This window comes from Pholis gunnellus (genome assembly GCF_910591455.1).
Source record: "Pholis gunnellus genome assembly, chromosome: 7".
In the NCBI taxonomy this organism is placed as follows: domain Eukaryota; kingdom Metazoa; phylum Chordata; class Actinopteri; order Perciformes; family Pholidae; genus Pholis; species Pholis gunnellus.
Window position 1 is genome coordinate 1225606 of NC_136533.1, and position 19367 is coordinate 1244972.

At 42.7% G+C, this 19367-nt stretch overlaps 2 protein-coding genes across 2 annotated transcripts; one reads left to right on the plus strand and one right to left on the minus strand.

Annotated features, from left to right (window-relative positions):
* Positions 1-1115: 1115 nt before the first annotated feature.
* Positions 1116-16535, plus strand: LOC306698466 (nuclear factor of activated T-cells, cytoplasmic 3-like). The gene is made up of 10 exons (XM_079162770.1): positions 1116-1489; positions 4798-5443; positions 5564-5965; positions 6772-6934; positions 8216-8415; positions 8503-8675; positions 10634-10774; positions 10872-10927; positions 12113-12794; positions 15315-16535. The coding sequence occupies exons 1-10, from the start codon at positions 1414-1416 to the stop codon at positions 15509-15511; spliced, it is 2736 nt and encodes a 911-aa protein (XP_079018896.1). The 5' UTR covers positions 1116-1413; the 3' UTR covers positions 15512-16535.
* Positions 16536-16811: 276 nt separating this feature from the next.
* Positions 16812-18510, minus strand: pdcd2l (programmed cell death 2-like; the record flags this gene model as incomplete). Its single annotated transcript, XM_079162824.1, has 2 exons — positions 16812-17473; positions 18015-18510. 2 exons carry the CDS (start codon positions 18508-18510, stop codon positions 16812-16814), a joined length of 1158 nt encoding a protein of 385 aa, XP_079018950.1.
* Positions 18511-19367: the final 857 nt, after the last annotated feature.

Below are 19367 nucleotides of genomic sequence, written 5' to 3' on the forward strand. Positions count from 1 at the left end.
AGGATGCATGTCTTTATCTGTGTGTTATTTATTATTATTTATGTATTTATGCAGTGGTGGAATGTAACTAAGTACATTTACTCGAGTACTTAAGTACACATTTGAGCTACTTTACTTCATTCATTTGAGCTACTTTACTTCATTCTTTTCTCCTTCTGCTCGACTTTTATCTGACAGCTTCAGTTACTTTACAAATAAACATGTTTATAGAATATTATGTTTAGTTATGAATTCAACAAGTTCATACAAGCAGCTCAAACATGTAATATTGTATTATGTAATGTTTTATAATAATAATAATGTTAAAGTATTTTCAGTGTGGTACTTTCACTGTAACATAGTATTTTGTACAGTGTGGTATTAGTACTTTCACTGTAACATAGTATTTTCATAGTGTGGTATTAGTACTTTTACTACACTAAAGGATGTAAATACTTCCTCGTCTCTGCTCTAATGATTAAAAAGTCCTGAATTGAACCTGAGAGATGTTGACGCCCAGCTCCTGACGTCATCACCGGGCTGGCTAATGGTGCCTTCATGAGCACTGGGAATTATGACAATAACTCTGACACCATGTTTGTTAATGCGGCTCATCTACGTCTCAAAATAAACTAACATATAAAAGTTATTGCGCTACATTTATTAAGTCAAAGAGCTATTTTACATTCATCAATATATGAATTAATAATAGTAAAACAAAGTACAACAAAATAAAGGTACTACACCATACAAACATTGTGTTGAAGAAAATGTATAGTTATATAAAATATATATATAAATACAAAACAAGAACAAAAGTCAAATAGAATTTTCATAATGCAAATTACAGGATTTAATTTAAATATAAAATTTGACACAAGTGGGAAATATTTTTTTGAGATTACATTTTAATTTAGTCCGTTAAATGCCTCCGTATATTTGGCGTTATTTTTATATTTAATATATATATATTTATTTTTTTATTTATTTACATTATATTTAATTTATATTTTATATATTTATTTTTTTAGAATAATATATTTAATTTATATTTTATATTTATATACGTCGCTGGAAGAGGTAACGTCCCGAGTTTTTCGAGGAGACCGTGAACGCATCACAAGGATCAACCTGGAGGAGAGTAAAAAAAAAACTCTCTAACCAGAAACCACCGAAGAAGAACAACAAGTTTACACAACAATGAGACTTTTTCCGGTTTTCACACTTCGGAGTACGATACTTTATTTATTGATCGAGTCGATTACCGGCTAACAACTTTTAATCGAGGGGGAAATTAGTTGTAAATTAGTCGACGTGTTTTATTGTTGTTGTCGGAGTTCTGATGGAAGTGAGTGAGACGGGTCACTTTTAACAGACAGACAGGTCGTTTTAACGGCTGTCTCTCTGAGGACGCTCTGCGTGTCTTCCGGTTCAATGTCCTCAGCAAACTGCGCGGAGGAGCTGGACTTCAGGCTCGTCTTCGAGGAGGACGCCAGACGGACTGCGGCAGGTACGGGTCAGTTCATTTTGGCGACGTTAGTTAGTTAAATTGTCAACACGAAGCGTGAAGCTGGCGGGAACTAGCGAGCGTTACACCGGAAGTTATGTGGCCGTCAAAATAAAACACTGTTCCGGAAACATAATTTATGATTAGATAAGTCACTAAACCATCTTTTATATGATATTTCCTCTTAATTTTAATAGCTGACATTACATTTTACTGTGCAACTTGTTTTATTTAACTTTAAAGTTATATTTTAATGTTATATTTTATTATTTTATTCTAACTTGCACTATTTTATATTTAAATGATCGTGTTTTTATTCTTACATGAAATAAAATAAACATATTTAATGAGTGTTGATGGAGAGAGCCTCAGACTTTTATATAAGGACTACTTCTCTGTATTTATTATGTGAGTTTATGTGAGTGCATGTACAGCAGTGTGATGAGCAGCTTCATATAATTCAATAATTAAAGGATTCAGTCAAATATAAAACAATAATGCTATATCAAATATGAGCAATTATGATTGAAACTCCTAATAAATAGCATCAAGCTTGATAAATGTAGTTTGTATATTTATGTGTATATTTGTGTCTTAGAGTTTAGTAACAACAATGTGTTCATATTATTTATTATTAGACTGTTAAATGTTAGATATTATTAAAAACAGTCAGCCATCTCATCACCTGGACCTGAATTATTATATAATATATAATAATATTACATGTTTATATCAGATGTGTAGAAGAGAACACTTTCCCTGTTGGGTTGTTAGAGCGCGGGCTTTTACTTTGAAAACCGGAATTTGTGCTGTCTGACTTTAGTGGATGTGACACCTCCAGCTGTCTGCTGTTAAATTGAGTTGTTTTTATAAATAAACCAGTGAAAGCTGCAGAGACTCTTTACATTGATTATTGTTATTGGTCAGCTGATCAGCTCGTGTTTTATATCGCGTTAACAATTATATTTTAGGATTTAACTCGCTAAACCTTCATTAAATTATATTAAATATGAGTTATTATTTAGTCCTCACTGTGAGCGCTGCAACTAATGATTGTTTTTTATTGGTCATTAAACTTATTTTTGATTCATTGATTCATTGTTTGTTCATAAAATGGCAGAAAATTGGGGGGAAAAGCCCAAGATGACGTCATCAAATGTCTTTGTGTGTCCACAACTCAAATATATTAATTTACCGTCACAGAGGAGGAAAATATTCACATTCAAGAAACTAAAATAACTCAAACTATTAACCGAGTGTCAGAATCAGGGAAATTCATTCACAACTAATCGAGTATCGAGTCTGTTATTCACTTTGATTATTTGATTTCTTATGATTTGCGTTATTTGTTTTTAGTTAATTTACCAATTGTTTGATTCATAAAATGTCTGGAAAAAAAGAGATAAATTCACATCACGTTTGCTGGTTTTCTCCAACGAACCAAAACTGGAAAAAGTTGTTAATAATTTGTTGATAAATAAATGTTTTTGTTCAATTAACTGATTAATCATTAAAATACTTTATTAAGTAACAACACGTAGCGTCTACAGTCACGCTAGCAGCTCTGTACTTTAGCCCAGTGGTGTGGAGCTAAATGCTAACATGCTAACGTTTAGCTGGTGCAAAGTTCACTGCGTTCACCATCTTAGCTCAGCGTGTTAGCATGCTAACATTAGCGATTATACATCTGAGGCTGACTGAACGTGTTTAGTTCTGCAGGTTTGGACACATTCACACGTTGACCTGATGGTGGCGCTATGACGAGATGTTTCAGTCTGGACCAAAGGGAGGAAACGCTGCTATGGCGGCTAAATATGGAAAAATCTTAAGTTCCAGTTTGTTAACGGGAAGAATTTACTGCTTTTCAACTGACTGTCTGAAAGACGCTTTGAGGAGTTCACCGGGAGCGTTCTGTTAAATCGAGCGGCTCTTTTGTCTTTTTTTTCTCTAAATACTCGTCGTGGAGTTCAGTGAATATTCTTCGTTTCTCCTCACAAACAGGATTCTAGACGAACAGAAAGGTTGCAGCAGTATTTCCTGCACTGACAGTTCACCAGCGATCCGCCTGCTCCTCTCTGGTGCTCCTCACTGCTCCTCTCTGGTGCTCCTCTCTGGTGCTCCTCTCTGGTGCTCCTCTCTGGTGCTCCTCACTGCTCCTCTCTGGTGCTCCTCTCTGGTGCTCCTCTCTGGTGCTCCTCACTGCTCCTCTCTGGTGGTCCTCACTGCTCCTCTCTGGTGCTCCTCTCTGGTGCTCCTCTCTGGTGCTCCTCACTGGTGCTCCTCTCTGGTGCTCCTCTCTGGTGCTCCTCTCTGGTGCTCCTCTCTGGTTCCTGCTCCTCCAGAGGAATGTGAGCTTTTAGATGATTTTTATGAAAATAACAGTTATTAGTTTTCATCTTCTGGTGGCTCTCTGACAGGAACCGTTAACAAATATTTACAGACATTTTACAGACAGACAGACATGTTAGATGCGTGTTGGCTGTGTTTCAGACAGACAGCGTGTCGCCTGCAGGTTTTACTTCCTGGTTTTCTAACCGCTCTGTGGCAGCCAGCTGGCAGCGGGCCTCTCGTCGCCTCTTTGAGGGTTTCATGCAAAAAGCAGCAGCGAGTGGAGCCGCTGAAGCAGATCACCGTTATCACTTTGACGCCTTTTTTTAGTTTTTATTTATTTGCATGTTACCCACGAGATGTGTGTCGGAGTAATAATAGACGGCTGTGGTGAGTGTGTGTGTGTGTGTGTGTGTGTGTGTGTGTGTGTGTGTGTGTGTGTGTGTGTGTGTGTGTGTGTGTGTGTGTGTGTGTGTGTGCGCAGCTGTGTGAATGAATTCACTGAGCTGCAGATAAGAAGTCCTGAGTGAACATGTGACACCAGACGTCCACAGGTGTGAACTACGTCACAGAGGTAGAGACGCGTGTTAACAGGAGCTGCAACTCATTTTTATCAGCGGTTAATCTGAATAAATGAAATAAATATTATTGTCATAAACAATCTCTAACGTCACTATATTAATATATTCAGTTCACAGCGATATTAATCAGAGAAAAGCTGCGTATTAACAAGGATCTGAACTGTAAACTGATGCTGTAGACGTCGACCTAAACAGCAGCCACATATTCAATATTTAGCATTTTCTGTGTGAACGAGTTCCTTTTTATTGCGTGAAGGTTTCAGAGCGTCGGCCTGCTGCTGGTGTCCAGATGATGGAGGAGTGTCAGCTGCTCGTCAAACAAAGGAGAAAAACAAAACGAGTGTTTGCAATGCAAATGATCACACGTCTGATTTACATGTCGGTTCTTCTGCACCTCTTCAGGTCCAGACCTCAACGTGAGGACTGCTCCCTCCTCCTCCGCTCAGGCTCTGGTCGAGCAGCTCGTCAGCCAGGAGCTGCAAAGTTTCCCCTACCAGCAAAATGACCATTACCAGTCTCAGGGGCCCCAGTACGGCGCCCTGGGGAACCCCAGAACCTTTGACTGCCCGAGTATCCAGATCACCTCCATCGCACCCAACAACCACGTGGAGCCGGTCGGTAACCATGGAGCTTTGGCGGTGGGTGGCGCTGAAGGGGGTTACCCCGAGGGGTCCTGGTCCAGAGGCCAGCTCTACCTGCCCCTGGACCCTTGCTACCGGGACCCGGCGCTCTGCCCGAGCCCCTGCAGCAGCCTGTCCTCCAGGAGCTGGATGTCCGACCTCTCCTCCTGCGAGTCCTTCTCCCACGTCTACGACGACGTGGAGGTGGAGCTGAGCGACGCCGCCCGCCTCGCCCTCGGTTCCCCCGTCGGGTCGCCCCTGGGGTCCCCGGGCTGCGGGGGCGGGGCCTTCGGAGTGGAGCTGTGGCAACAGAAATACCAACATCCTTCGGCCTTCAGTCCGGCGCTGTCGCCCCACCAGTCGCCCTGCCACTCCCCTCGCACCAGCGTCACCGAGGAGAGCTGGCTGAACCGCCGGCCCGCCTCCAGGTACGTCCTCCAGGTCCACTAGCGTCTGATTAGCACCTTTATTTATTTAACTAGGTCAAAGATCTCTTGTCTTCTTCTTCATTCTAAACCCTGCTAATCCTGACCGAACCTCTTCCTCAGGCCGTCGTCCAGACCGACGTCCCCCTGCGGTAAGAGACGCCACTCCAGCGCCGACCCCCCCCACACCCGCTCGCCCTCGCCTCACCACTCCCCGAGTCCCACCCCGGGCGCCTCGCCGCGGGGCAGCATGACGGACGACGCCTGCGTGGCGGGAAGCCCCGGCGCCCTGGGGCCCCTCCTGATGTCCTGCTACCAGGAGCTGGACGTCCCCTCCAAGACCAGGAGGACGTCGGGGATCCAGCTGGGCCTCCTGGCCGGTCAGGGAGACCCGGGGATGGAGCCCTTCCTGGACTCTCCCGGTGAGGAGGGACATGAACAGGACATCCTGGAGGATCTCTTCCTTCAGGTGCCGTCCCACTTCAGCTGGAACAAACCCAAACCTGGGAACCCTCCTCTGTTCAGGTTGGTTTGTCTTCAAACCGTTATTAGTAAAACATGCTCGTTCTCTGATTTTGATATCATGTAAGTGATGAATTTAGTGCTGAAACAATACAAAGAACGTAGTGTGAGAACATTCTAAATGACATGAGGAGATTGACACCACTCTCATATCTAAGGATAAAGCTACAGCCAGCTGCTGGTTAGCTTAGCTTAGCACAAAGACTGGAAACAGGGGGAAACAGCTAGCCTGGCTCCAGTACTTTAAGGATCTAGTACTTTAAGGATCTAGTACTTTAAGGATCCAGTACTTTAAGGATCCAGTACTTTAAGGATCTAGTACTTTAAGGATCTAGTACTTTAAGGATCCAGTACTTTAAGGATCCAGTACTTTAAGGATCTAGTACTTTAAGGATCTAGTACTTTAATGATCCAGTACTTAAAGGATCCAGTACTTAAAGGATCTAGTACTTTAAGGATCTAGTACTTTAAGGATCTAGTACTTTAAGGATCTAGTACTTTAAGGATCCAGTACTTTAAGGATTCAGTACTTTAAGGATCTAGTACTTTAAGGATCCAGTACTTTAAGGATCCAGTACTTTAAGGATCCAGTACTTTAAGGATCTAGTACTTTAAGGATCCAGTACTTTAAGGATCCAGTACTTTAAGGATCCAGTAATTTAAGGATCCAGTACTTTAAGGATCCAGTACTTTAAGGATCCAGTACTTTAAGGATCCAGTACTTTAAGGATCCAGTACTTAAAGGATCCAGTACTTAAAGGATCCAGTACTTAAAGGATCTTTACTCTTTATGTGTCCGTTGCCTCCAGGACCTCGTCCCCCCCTCCTCTGGACTGGCCTCTGCCCAACCAGTACGACCAGTGTGAGCTGAAGGTGGAGGTCCAGCCCAGATCGTACCACAGGGCGCACTATGAGACGGAGGGCAGCAGAGGCTCCATCAAGGCAGCTACTGTAGGACATCCTCTCGTCAAAGTAAGACACACACACACACACACACACACACACACACACACACACACACACACACACACACATTGTTCTCTTTACACTCAAATTGTGCAAGATGTAGATTGCGTTCCTGCACAAGCTCTCCTTGTGATCTCAGTGAACATGACTCACAGCCGGGTTCTTTATTTAGGAAACAAGCATTAAAGGGAACACACGACGTCAAGAGATGTTTGTTTGGAGGCTTCAAGATATGAAGTATTTACACAAAACATGAGCAATCCCTTCGAATATGTCATGACTTGGTTAACCTGTAATCAAACCCATAACGGTCCATGAATTCATCCGGTACTTTCTGAAATGAACCGACAACACTTTAGATAATCGTTCATCGTTTTAGGTTATTAAGAAGATAAGAACTCTGAAACACCGAGCGTCCACCAGCGTCGGTCGGTTTGTGGGTCCGAAGGTTCTCGGGTCCTCCGGTGACGCGTCACCGAGCAGCTGAGCTCGTGGATCAGAGGACGGAGGCGAAGTAAAGCTCCATCAAGGCCTCGTATGTAACGGACACCAGCGGGTCTATTCTGGTGTCACATTCTGAGGCCAGAGGAGCTTCCTGCTGCTGCAACGCTGTGTTCTACTGAGGGACGGGGTCCATGTGTTACAATGTGTTCACACACATTCTAATAACTTACTTTATTTGTTTAATTTATATTCATTTTAGTATTATTTATTTTATTTGTATTTACTATCTTATTATTATTTTCTATTTATTATTTATTTTATTTTTTATGGTTTCTCATTATTTACTTTTTTTATTGTCGTTGTTCAGTAATATTTATTGGGCTTTTTTTTAATAAAATTGTATATTTCAAATACAAAGAAATCCTTCTTGCTCGTCTTTCCTCACTATTAGCATTAAGCTAAGCTAGTCTGACTTTCTTTAACTTCTAATTATGAAGTAAATGTTGATCTTCCCTTCTCACCCAACATGTTGGACTCTTAATTATATCTATTATATATTATATTATATTATATAAAACACTAGAACATGCTGCCAACTTCACTCTGAGTTTAGTACAACTTGGACAGATTTGATTAATATTAATATTATTATTTTACATTTAATTGTATTAGTAGAGTTCTTTCTGGTGGTGAAGATGCTCCACATGTCTGGTGAGATGTTGTGCAGCTCTTCATCAGACGTGTATCTTTGAGTCTTTGATTCTTTGCATATCTGAGTCTTTGATTCTTTGCATCTTTGGTTTGTTGCATATTTGAGTCTTTGAGTCTTTGTGTCTTCCTCAGTTGAGCGGGTCCGGCGAGCAGCCGCTCAGCATGGTGCTGTTTATCGGCACGGCGGACGACCGCTACCTCCGGCCTCATCCCTTCTACCAGGTGCACCGCGTGACGGGGAAGACGGTCACCACCACCTGCCACGAGAAGATCACGGGCGGCACCAAGATCCTGGAGATCCCTCTGCTCCCAGATAACAACATGGCCGCCAGGTAAACAGAAGGGTTCACGGTGTTTGCTTCTGCTGGTGCATCTCGTTACCAACCGGCGGTCTTCCTGTGCATCCTTTTGCTCCTCAGCATCGACTGCGCCGGCATCTTGAAGCTGCGTAACGCCGACATCGAGCTGAAGAAAGGGGAGATGGACATCGGGAGGAAGAACACGAGGGTCCGCGTCGTGTTCAGGGTCGCCCTCCCGCAGCAGGACGGCCGGATGCTGTGGCTGCAGACGACGTCCAACCCGGTGGAGTGCTGTGAGTCGGCCTTTTGATGCGAAGGCGTCACATTTACGTGAGATTTTTGTCATTTAGAGCGACTTCCAGTGAGGTCGACGTCGAGAGACACAAAGGTTAATTTCATTCATTATGAAACAAGCAGAGGAGGCAAAACTACAAGATCACAATCAGTCAATACTTCCTGTTCCTCTCAAAGTACACGTGCTGTAGTATATATACTGAAGTACGCGTGCTGGTGCTGTAGTATATATACTAAAGTACGCGTGTTGTAGTAGATATACTCAAGTACGCGTGGTGTAGTATATATACTGAAGTACGCGTGTTGTAGTATATATACTGAAGTACGCGTGTTGTAGTAGATATACTCAAGTACGCGTGGTGTAGTATATATACTGAAGTACGCGTGTTGTAGTATATATACTGAAGTACGCGTGTTGTAGTAGATATACTCAAGTATGCGTGTTGTAGTATATATACTGAAGTACGCGTGCTGGTGCTGTAGTATATATACTGAAGTACGCGTGCTGGTGCTGTAGTATATATACTGAAGTACGCGTGCTGTAGTATATATACTGAAGTACGCGTGTTGGTGCTGTAGTATATATACTGAAGTACGCGTGGTGTAGTATATATACTGAAGTACGCGTGTTGTAGTATATATACTGAAGTACGCGTGTTGGTGCTGTAGTATATATACTGAAGTACGCGTGCTGGTGCTGTAGTGTATATATACTGAAGTACGCGTGCTGTAGTATATATACTGAAGTACGCGTGTTGTAGTATATATACTGAAGTACGCGTGTTGGTGCTGTAGTATATATACTGAAGTACGCGTGCTGGTGCTGTAGTATATATACTGAAGTACGCGTGCTGGTGCTGTAGTATATATACTGAAGTACGCGTGCTGGTGTTGTAGTATATATACTGAAGTACGCGTGCTGGTGCTGTAGTATATATACTGAAGTACGCGTGCTGGTGCTGTAGTATATATACTGAAGTACGCGTGCTGGTGTTGTAGTATATATACTGAAGTACGCGTGCTGTAGTATATATACTGAAGTACGCGTGTTGGTGCTGTAGTATATATACTGAAGTACGCGTGGTGTAGTATATATACTGAAGTACGTGTGTTGTAGTATATATACTGAAGTACGCGTGTTGTAGTATATATACTGAAGTACGTGTGTTGTAGTATATATACTGAAGTACGCGTGGTGTAGTATATATACTGAAGTACGTGTGTTGTAGTATATATACTGAAGTACGCGTGTTGTAGTATATATACTGAAGTACGCGTGGTGTAGTATATATACTGAAGTACGTGTGTTGTAGTATATATACTGAAGTACGCGTGTTGTAGTATATATACTGAAGTACGCGTGTTGTAGTATATATACTGAAGTACGCGTGCTGGTGTTGTAGTATATATACTGAAGTACGCGTGCTGTAGTATATATACTGAAGTACGCGTGCTGGTGCTGTAGTATATATACTGAAGTACGCGTGTTGTAGTATATATACTGAAGTACGCGTGCTGGTGCTGTAGTATATATACTGAAGTACGCGTGTTGTAGTATATATACTGAAGTACGCGTGTTGTAGTATATATACTGAAGTACGCGTGTTGTAGTATATATACTGAAGTACGCGTGCTGGTGCTGTAGTATATATACTGAAGTACGCGTGTTGTAGTATATATACTGAAGTACGCGTGTTGTAGTATATATACTGAAGTACGCGTGTTGTAGTATATATACTGAAGTACGCGTGCTGTAGTATATATACTGAAGTACGCGTGTTGTAGTAGATATACTGAAGTACGTGTGTTGTAGTATATATACTGAAGTACACGTGCTGTAGTAGATATACTGAAGTACGCGTGTTGTAGTAGATATACTGAAGTACGCGTGTTGTAGTATATATACTGAAGTACGCGTGTTGTAGTATATATACTGAAGTACACGTGGTGTTTGCAGCCCAGCGCTCCGGTCAGGAGCTTCCTCTGGTGGAGAGCTTCAGTCCAGCCAGCTGCTCTGTGGACGGAGGAGAGGAGCTGCTCATCACCGGCTCCAACATCTCCACACAGTCCAGGGTGGTGTTCATGGAGAAAGGAGCTGGTGAGACGGCTTCACCTTCATTTACTGCACATGTGGAACGTTTTCTCAAACGTCCTGCGTACATGTTTTTAACTTTTAACGCGTTTTGTCCCCTCAGATGGAAGATCGTTGTGGGAAATGGACGCCAGAGTTGTGCCAGAGAAAAGCAGCGGAGTGAGTAGAAACATGTTTCACGTCTGTGTTCACAGAGAAGAGGAAAGGGCGAGTCTGCTATCTTTGTGTTTATATCACTCTGTGGCTTCCTGCTACGGCCTGTAGTCAATTCCTGTTTTGAGTTAATTATGTCTTAGCGTCAGTTACCCAAGCCCTTCTGCATCATGACATCTATATATAGATCTATATATAATAGATCTATATATCTATATAATATATATAGATCTATATGGAGTAGAGCAAAGGATTAGTTTGGATCTAAAAGTCACACAATACCACAAACTAACCAGCCGGTAGACTAAGTTACTGAACTCCTGTTTTATGAATGGAGGAGTGTCTGTGTAGAGATCATAGATTACAGCTTCACTTCCTCATCATGAAGGTGAAAACATGCTACATATAGCAGTACATCTACTGTAGTAATACTCTGAGTATGTAGAAGTACCTCAAACACCACTGGAGTAGATGACGTCACTGATGAACCTCTAACATGACAAACCATGACGAGGGACATACAGAGCTAGAGATCACACATACAATGAGCAAAAAGACAAAAGATATTATCATACATTTACACATTAAAGGATTCTTGACAAACACAATACTTCTAGTACTTGTACTACACCAAGACCACCAAGACGTCTGAGTACATTTACTCGTCTTCATTATTTACTTCTGTTTCATTCCATTAAATACAATGAAACGTGTGTTTATGTCACAAACATGTCGCTGCAGAGAATGCTCTGTAGATCTGAATACATTTATAGAGTAGATATAAGTTATTACAGAACAGATATAAGTTATTACAGAACAGATAGAAGTTATTACAGAACAGATAGAAGTTATTACAGAACAGATAGAAGTTATTACAGAACAGATAGAGGTTATTACAGAACAGATAGAAGTTATTACAGAACAGATAGAGGTTATTACAGAACAGATAGAAGTTATTACAGAACAGATAGAAGTTATTACAGAACAGATAGAAGTTATTACAGAACAGATAGAAGTTATTACAGAACAGATAGAGGTTATTACAGAACAGATAGAAGTTATTACAGAACAGATAGAGGTTATTACAGAACAGATAGAAGTTATTACAGAACAGATAGAGGTTATTACAGAACAGATAGAAGTTATTAAAGACTCGTGGTCTCAGCGGTTTTCTTCCCGTCTGTGTTTCAGTCCTGCATCGTGGTGGAGGTTCCTCCTTACAACAAGAAGACCAGCGATCCGGTCCAGGTCCAGTTCTACGTCTCCAACGGGAAGAGAAGAAGAAGTCTAACGCAGAGCTTGACCTTCCTGCCCGGAGTCCGGTGTCGCCCCCCCCACGCCGCCGCCGCCGCTGTGGGAGTCAAACAGGAGCGCTGGGGGACGGACCACATCTCCCACAATCCATCTGGCTTCTCCCGGCTCCCAGACCTGGTTTACTATGACTCCTGTGACATCCCGGTGCACTGTGGTCCTCCTTCACAGAGCGTGCCCCGTCTTCATCATCCTCCTCCTCCTCCTCCCTCCTCTGTCCCCTTTCAGACCTCCTCAGTGTTTCCTCACGCCTCCTCCTTGCCCCCCCAGATCTCCTCCGTCCCCCTCCAGAGCTTGCTTCCTCTCCAGACCTTCACCGTCCCACCTCAGACCTCCTCGATCCCTCCTCGGATCTCCCCGCTGCCACAACAGGCCTCCCCGGTGGCCCTTCAGAGTGGAAACCCTCCATCTCTGAGCTCCAGAAGACCCTTTGTGACCCCCCCAAACCCCCAGAAGGACCCTCGGCTCTCCGGCTCGGGACGGGCCCCGAGCGTGAAGCAGGAGCCGGATGACGGTCCGAACCCGGGCTCCCTGGGCCTCCAGGAGATCACACTAGATGACGGTAGGAGATCTCGTTCAGTAACGTTTCCTCTGTAGAGTTTAGAGGTTTCGGGTCCGTAGTCCTCCGGGATTCATTGCAGCGACTAAAGATTTAAAGATTCCGGAAAGAAAACATTCAGAAACATCTCAAACTCATCTAAACAATATCTCAGATCACAAAAACCCAAGTTACTGTTTGTGTTGTTTTACGGTATTTAACTGTTTGTGTTGTTTTACGGTATTTACCTGTTTGTGAAACAGTGATGAAACATGAAACACTGCAGCTGTGACTCGGAACGGTGAAGCCGAGTAGTAGTTTATAGTAGTTTATAATAGTAGTAGTAGTTTATAGTAGTAGTAGTTTATAGTAGTAGTAGTAGTAGTTTGTAGTAGTAGTTTATAATAGTAGTAGTAGTAGTAGTAGTTTATAGTCGTTTATAGTAGTAGTTTATAATAGTAGTAGTAGTAGTAGTAGTTTATTGTAGTAATAGTAGTAGTGGTAGTAGTAGTTTATAGTAGTTTATAATAGTAGTAGTAGTTTATTGTAGTAGTAGTAGTTTATAGTAGTAGTAGTTTATAGTAGTAGTAGTAGTTTGTAGTAGTAGTAGTAGTTTGTAGTAGTAGTTTATAATAGTAGTAGTAGTAGTAGTTTATAGTCGTTTATAGTAGTAGTTTATAATAGTAGTAGTAGTAGTTTGTAGTAATAGTAGTAGTGGTAGTAGTAGTTTATAGTAGAAAACTTTCACCACAGAAAGAATTGTGAGATCTGGTCCTGAGGTTCAGATCTGGATCTGAACCGTAGTCAAAGACTTCCTGTTCGTTTGTGTGTGTGTGTGTGTGTGTGTGTGTGTGTGTGTGTGGTTGTGGTTTTGTGTGTGTGTGTGTGTCCCTCTGATCTGGGTTAATAATAGTCCGCTTGTTGCTGCTCTGAAAGATGCAGATGGGGTTAAATTTGTTGTGGTGAACAGCAGCTGTCGTCAGGCCTCTCTAGTTTCAAGTCTTCTTCAATACAGCATGATGTTCATTTAGTAAATGATGGTCCATTTAGAGTCACACAGACCATAAAGCAGGGGATGCTTTAGGGGCGGGGCTACACAGTGATTGACAGGTCTCTACCAGAGACGTATACGGCGTCTCTACGTCTCAGTCCAGATGTGGTCACTTCCTGTTCACTGGTTGCAAAAAAACCAAGATGGCGACGGCCGTAATGCAAGCTGAGGATCCTCCTCACCGGGAATATTTACCAACATTAATGGTTTTAATTTAGTCCACTATTTGACTGTCGCGCTTGTTTCACATCAGAGCTATGTTTAGACTCAGCAGAGCAGCTTCATTACTGCCACTAACAACAACAACAACAACAACAACAACAACAACAACAACAACAACAACAACAACAATGAACTCGATCATTTCTCTCCTCTGAGAGCTCAGCGTGCGTCTCAGACTCAGTTTGAGTGCAGCTGCTCCCTCTGGTGGCCGTTTACCTGCATGTGGTCACAATGTGGTTTAATATCATTTCTGCTTCATGATTTAAAACAAACAAACAAACATTTCATGTTTCCTGTGGTTAAGCCCCTCCCCCTCCCCATCACGTGAAGATGCATCAGTGAAAGATTAAGTATTAATATTTATTTATTGTTTCTTCTCATTTAGTCTGTAAAATGATGTTTTAAATAGTTTAGTTTGACCTATATTTGAACCATTAATTCTATTTAACTCTCATTTAAATTCCCACATAAGTCTCCTGGACAACGATCGCTCATCTTTTATGTTGTGACCATCGTTTGTAATTGTTTACATTTTTTGACGGATGGCTCTAAACACTACAACACCCATGAGCCTTTGCACTTGTTACGGTGGAAATGAAGCGATATCAGCTGCAGAATGTGTTTTGGGGGTTCAATCCCAGCATGCATTGGGCCGGAAAGTCTGTCCCATGACTTTGATGTTTTTACTTCTTGTTTTTTTTTAAGATTCACAATTTAGGTTTCAGGATTTGAAACATCTAGAAACCTTTGGAAACACCCGACTCTCGACATTGTGATGTTGAATAAAGCAGATTAAGTTTATTTGATGTTTGATCCAAAAGGAAAAACGACCAATCACAACCGTTCTGGATCAAGTTACCAAAGAACCAAAGAACCAAAGAACCAAAGCAGGCGGTCGACTCCGAGCCGAGAAAAACACCAAGAAGGAAGATTTGGTTGTAAAAAGAAAAGCAACACGAGCTGAACGGAAATATGTCGTCTGAAAAAATGATGTCGAGAAAAAACGGGTTCTTTATCGATATCTGGTGAAAATATTGCATCCTGAAAGTTCATTAGAAAACAATTGTTTGACCAGAAAAGTCTGAACTAAAGGTCCACTTACGTGTCTTTTCTGGAGCTTTCAACCACTTCTCCAGGGCTGAGTTCTGAGGAAGACTTTGAAACGGAGTCGAAAGCTCCAGAACAAGCAAATAAATTAAATTTGGGTAAAGACTGCAACCGAACTGTTACGTCATGAATAATCGTGTCTCGTGCTTCTGTTTTCCTTTCAGTAAACGAGATAATCGACAGAGACATCTGCAGCCTGAGCAGCGGCGCCCAGCCCGACCCGCTGGACCCGCTGGACCCGCTGGACCAGTACCACCCGTTGGACCAGTACCACCCGTTGGACCCGTACCACCAGTACGACTGGGAGCACAAGTCGTCCGCTGACGCCGCCTCGCCGTTCTGCGGAGGAGGAGCTCAGTAAGTCGGGAGACGACGACGGCGACGCTTTATTTGCTTCTTCTTGGAGACGAAAAGCGACAAACGGTCACCGAACTGATCCTCAAGTGCCTGAAGAACCAATCAGAAGCCTCCGACGAGTCCGCGGGCTCGAACTCATCAGGGCGTCACACGGCGGTTTCCTCAGGAATCTTCAGCGGGACTCGAACCCTCGCTGACAAACCAAAGACGCCGGTTTTTTAGCTTTAAGTGACTGAATTGTAAAAAAAAACAACCAAAGGGCTGAAAGTCAACTTTACGTAATCAGAACAATCAGTGACGTCGTCACAGAGGCTACGATAACGATCTTTATTTATTGGCCAGTTAATTAAGGAATCTATTTTTGATACTCTGGATCTGATCCAGTAAGAAGCCCTTCAGACCATCGTTCACTGTCGTTTGGTTTGACTCTCTGGACGGTTTACGTTTCACGTTAATGTTCAACTTCAGATGTTTATGAAGCTTCAGAGTTATAGAAATGTATCGTAAAGGTTGAAGTAAAAAGAAAGTAAACGAGAGTCTGTGTGTTTATCAATGAGCTTCATTCATGTTTCTAGTAACGTTAGCAGCACCGCTAACGGCTAACCAACGGAGGTTCAGTGACATCACGATGCCTTCAGGCTCTGCTCAGTGAACACGAGTACTGGCTGAAGCTACATTATAACGTTATGATGTAGTGATTGGTTCATGACAGGAAATAAAGTTCTGGAGTATAAAGACGTGATTTCACTTAAACTGATACGTCCACAGCAGTACATTACTCCATCTACTGTAGTAATACTACGTAGTATGTAGAAGTACTTCTAAACATCAGTACTGTCCCTTTAAGGCACTGACTCCGGGTTCTCAGAGCAGGTCGAGCTGCAGGAATGTGATTAAAGGGTTAAATCAGCTCTGAACCACAGAGAGAAAAACATTCAACACGTAATAAATACACAAAATAATCTGTTTTTATTTTGTTATAAAAACATTTAAAGGACACAATCCACAAGATTAAAAAATGCTGTGTTCATGTTTTTAAAGAGTATTATTTCTCTGTGAATATTGGTTAAAACACATGTTTCATGATTCCAATGAGAATCCGTAGCAGCAGCGTATTTATCCGTGTTTCTCTGCGGCTCCTTTAACCGCCACACCCAGCAGTGATGTCACTGTGTACTGCAGTACACAGTGACATCACTGCTGCAAGCTGAGTTCTTCAAACACACAAAGACTTTCAGCCGCTGTGGAGATTCTTTGGCCCCTCAAAAGGAACCAGAAATGTATCTTCTTCTTCATCATCATCATCATTTAAAGAGCTGCTGGTCTGGGTCCGTCTGAACAAAGCAGAACTCCTCCACAGCTGATCCTGATGTCCAGCAGCTGTTCACACAGGTGTAAACCAGCACCGTCCCAAACTCCAGATCGGCCTCACCACCACCACCACCACCACCACCGCCGTCCGTCCTCCGCAGCAGACTGACCAGAGCCGGCATCAGCTGCAGCTCGAAGGTCCTGGTTCCTCCACAGGAGCCGCACGGCGCCGGCATCGTCGCCACCGCGGCCGGCGGCTCGGAGACGAAGAGCGGCCTCCCGCCGCGACAGTAGCGCAGGATCTGCTGAGGACAGAGCGAGATCTTCTTCATGAACCTGGAGAAGACGGCGTCTCCGTGTCTGGCTCTCGTCTTCTCGTACTTCTCCTCCCCTCCTCCTCCTCCTCCTCCTCCTCCTCTTCCTCCTCCCCCGTCCTCCAGCTCTCCCACCGCCACGCCCTCCCTCCTCTCGTACTCCCTCAGCAGCCGCTGAGCGTGCCGCAGGTCGTCGTCGTCTTCCTCTCCACACAGATCCGACTCGTCCACCACGCTGATGAAGAACGCCCGGAGGACGGGCACCTCCTCCTCCTCCTCCTCCTCCTGGGAGTCCACCAGACGGAGATCCTGAAGCTGGCTGCTGACGTCGACCTCACCGGCTGCTGAGGTGAAAAATAAAATGAGTCAAAATGACCAAAGAGGAGTTCAGGTTATTAAACGACACGGTGACTCATTTTGTTCATTAACAGAACTTTTTATTTTACTTCGACTATAAAGACGAGTAAGTAGATAAAGAGAGGAATAATGTGTCTATATATATATATATTATAGACACGTATATAGACACACATATATATATATATATATATATATATTTTGTGTATATATGTTAAAAAGCAAGTCAGGAGTTTCTTGTAAACAACTAAAAAATAGAAATAAATATAACTCTTCAACTGAAGAATAAATGTTGATTGTAAACCATATTAATTCCATAGGAATAGATGAAACACTGTACTTTAAGTAATAGTACTTGTAAATATATTTCCCACAAAAGTCTTTACGCGGTTATGATTATTTATTTTTTTACAGATGTACAAAGATAGTTGTAGTATTTGCTGCCTGTTTGTGGTCATACATATGAATATTAAGACAGCTTTAAGTTTATTTTATGAACATATATAAAGTATTTATATTGCTCACCCTCTGTGTGAGGAGCTGCTGCCTCCTCAGGAACCTGTCTGTCCTTCTTCACACCTCCTCCCCATCCATCCTCCTCCTCCTCCTCCTCCTCCATCACCCCCCAGTCATCAGCGGTGTCACACCAGTCAGTGGCCGAAGGAGGAGCCTCCTGAGCCGGGTCAGGTCTGCTGGATGTCCGCGCTACCGCCTCCTCCTCCAGACACTGAGACCGGAGCACCTTCCAACAGTCCGACCTGCTGCTGCACTCGGCTCCCGTGCACGCGAACACGTGGAGGTTTCGATGGTAGCGCGAGGCCTCCAGAGGGCAGTACACCTGCACCACGTGAGCTAGCGGGGCTCCGCAGCGACCGCAGCGGGGAGACCGGCGGGAGGTGAACGGAGACCAGTCCGGAAGACCGCCGACTTTGTTGGTCAGAAACGAGCACGCGTGTCGTTTAGAGTCGACCTCTACGTCACACAGACCGACCAGAGTTAACTCCTCAGCACGTGACGCCATCTCTCTCATATGTTGGGAAAAAAAACACCGACCGGAAGTCAAAGTATGCGAATGTGGTCCGTTACAAAAATATCACCGTCAACTGGGTGGCAGTTTTAAGATGTAACAAATATATAATTACGCTTCTGTTCATTTGGTTGCGCATACAAAACGTTATAAATGCAACAAGGTGGTACAAATGGAAAACGTACTCATTTAATTCGTTTTTTTGTGAGCTAGACTGAGAAACGTTCTGACCGGAAGTCAAAGTATGCGAATGTGGTCCGTTACCAAAATATTACCGTCAGCTGGGTGACAGTTTTAAGATGTAAAAAATAAATACATATATATACTTACGCTAATGTTAATTTAGTAAAAGCTATTAGTTACACATACAAAATAATAAATTACTATAATTTACTGATTTAATTGGTTTCATTCTTTAGCTACATTTAGAAAAGACCCTACCGGAAGTTGACGTTCGAGTTACGGGGAAGAACAGTGATGTAATTTCCGTCGAAGTGATTTTGCCTTCAAAATAAAAAAGGACAAATATGTATGTCGATCTACCTTTTTTGTAGTTAAGATTATTTAAATAACACAGTTCCGGAGGTATAATGTTACAGAGTGCTTTATTGTAAAAGAATAAGAAAACAGACTTGAGACGGATCCACACACCTTTTAATTAAATAATACACTACATTAATACAAATAATAAAAGTGTCCTACTGCTTATAAAGTTCATTATATACATGCACGTGTGTACATTGTAGTCAAATGGTTTACTTGTAAACACGCTGAAGTCAAATCCCTAACATTTGTTCATGTTTTGCTAATAAAGCTGATTCTTAAAAAACAAACGAGTGTGCGTGTGTCTA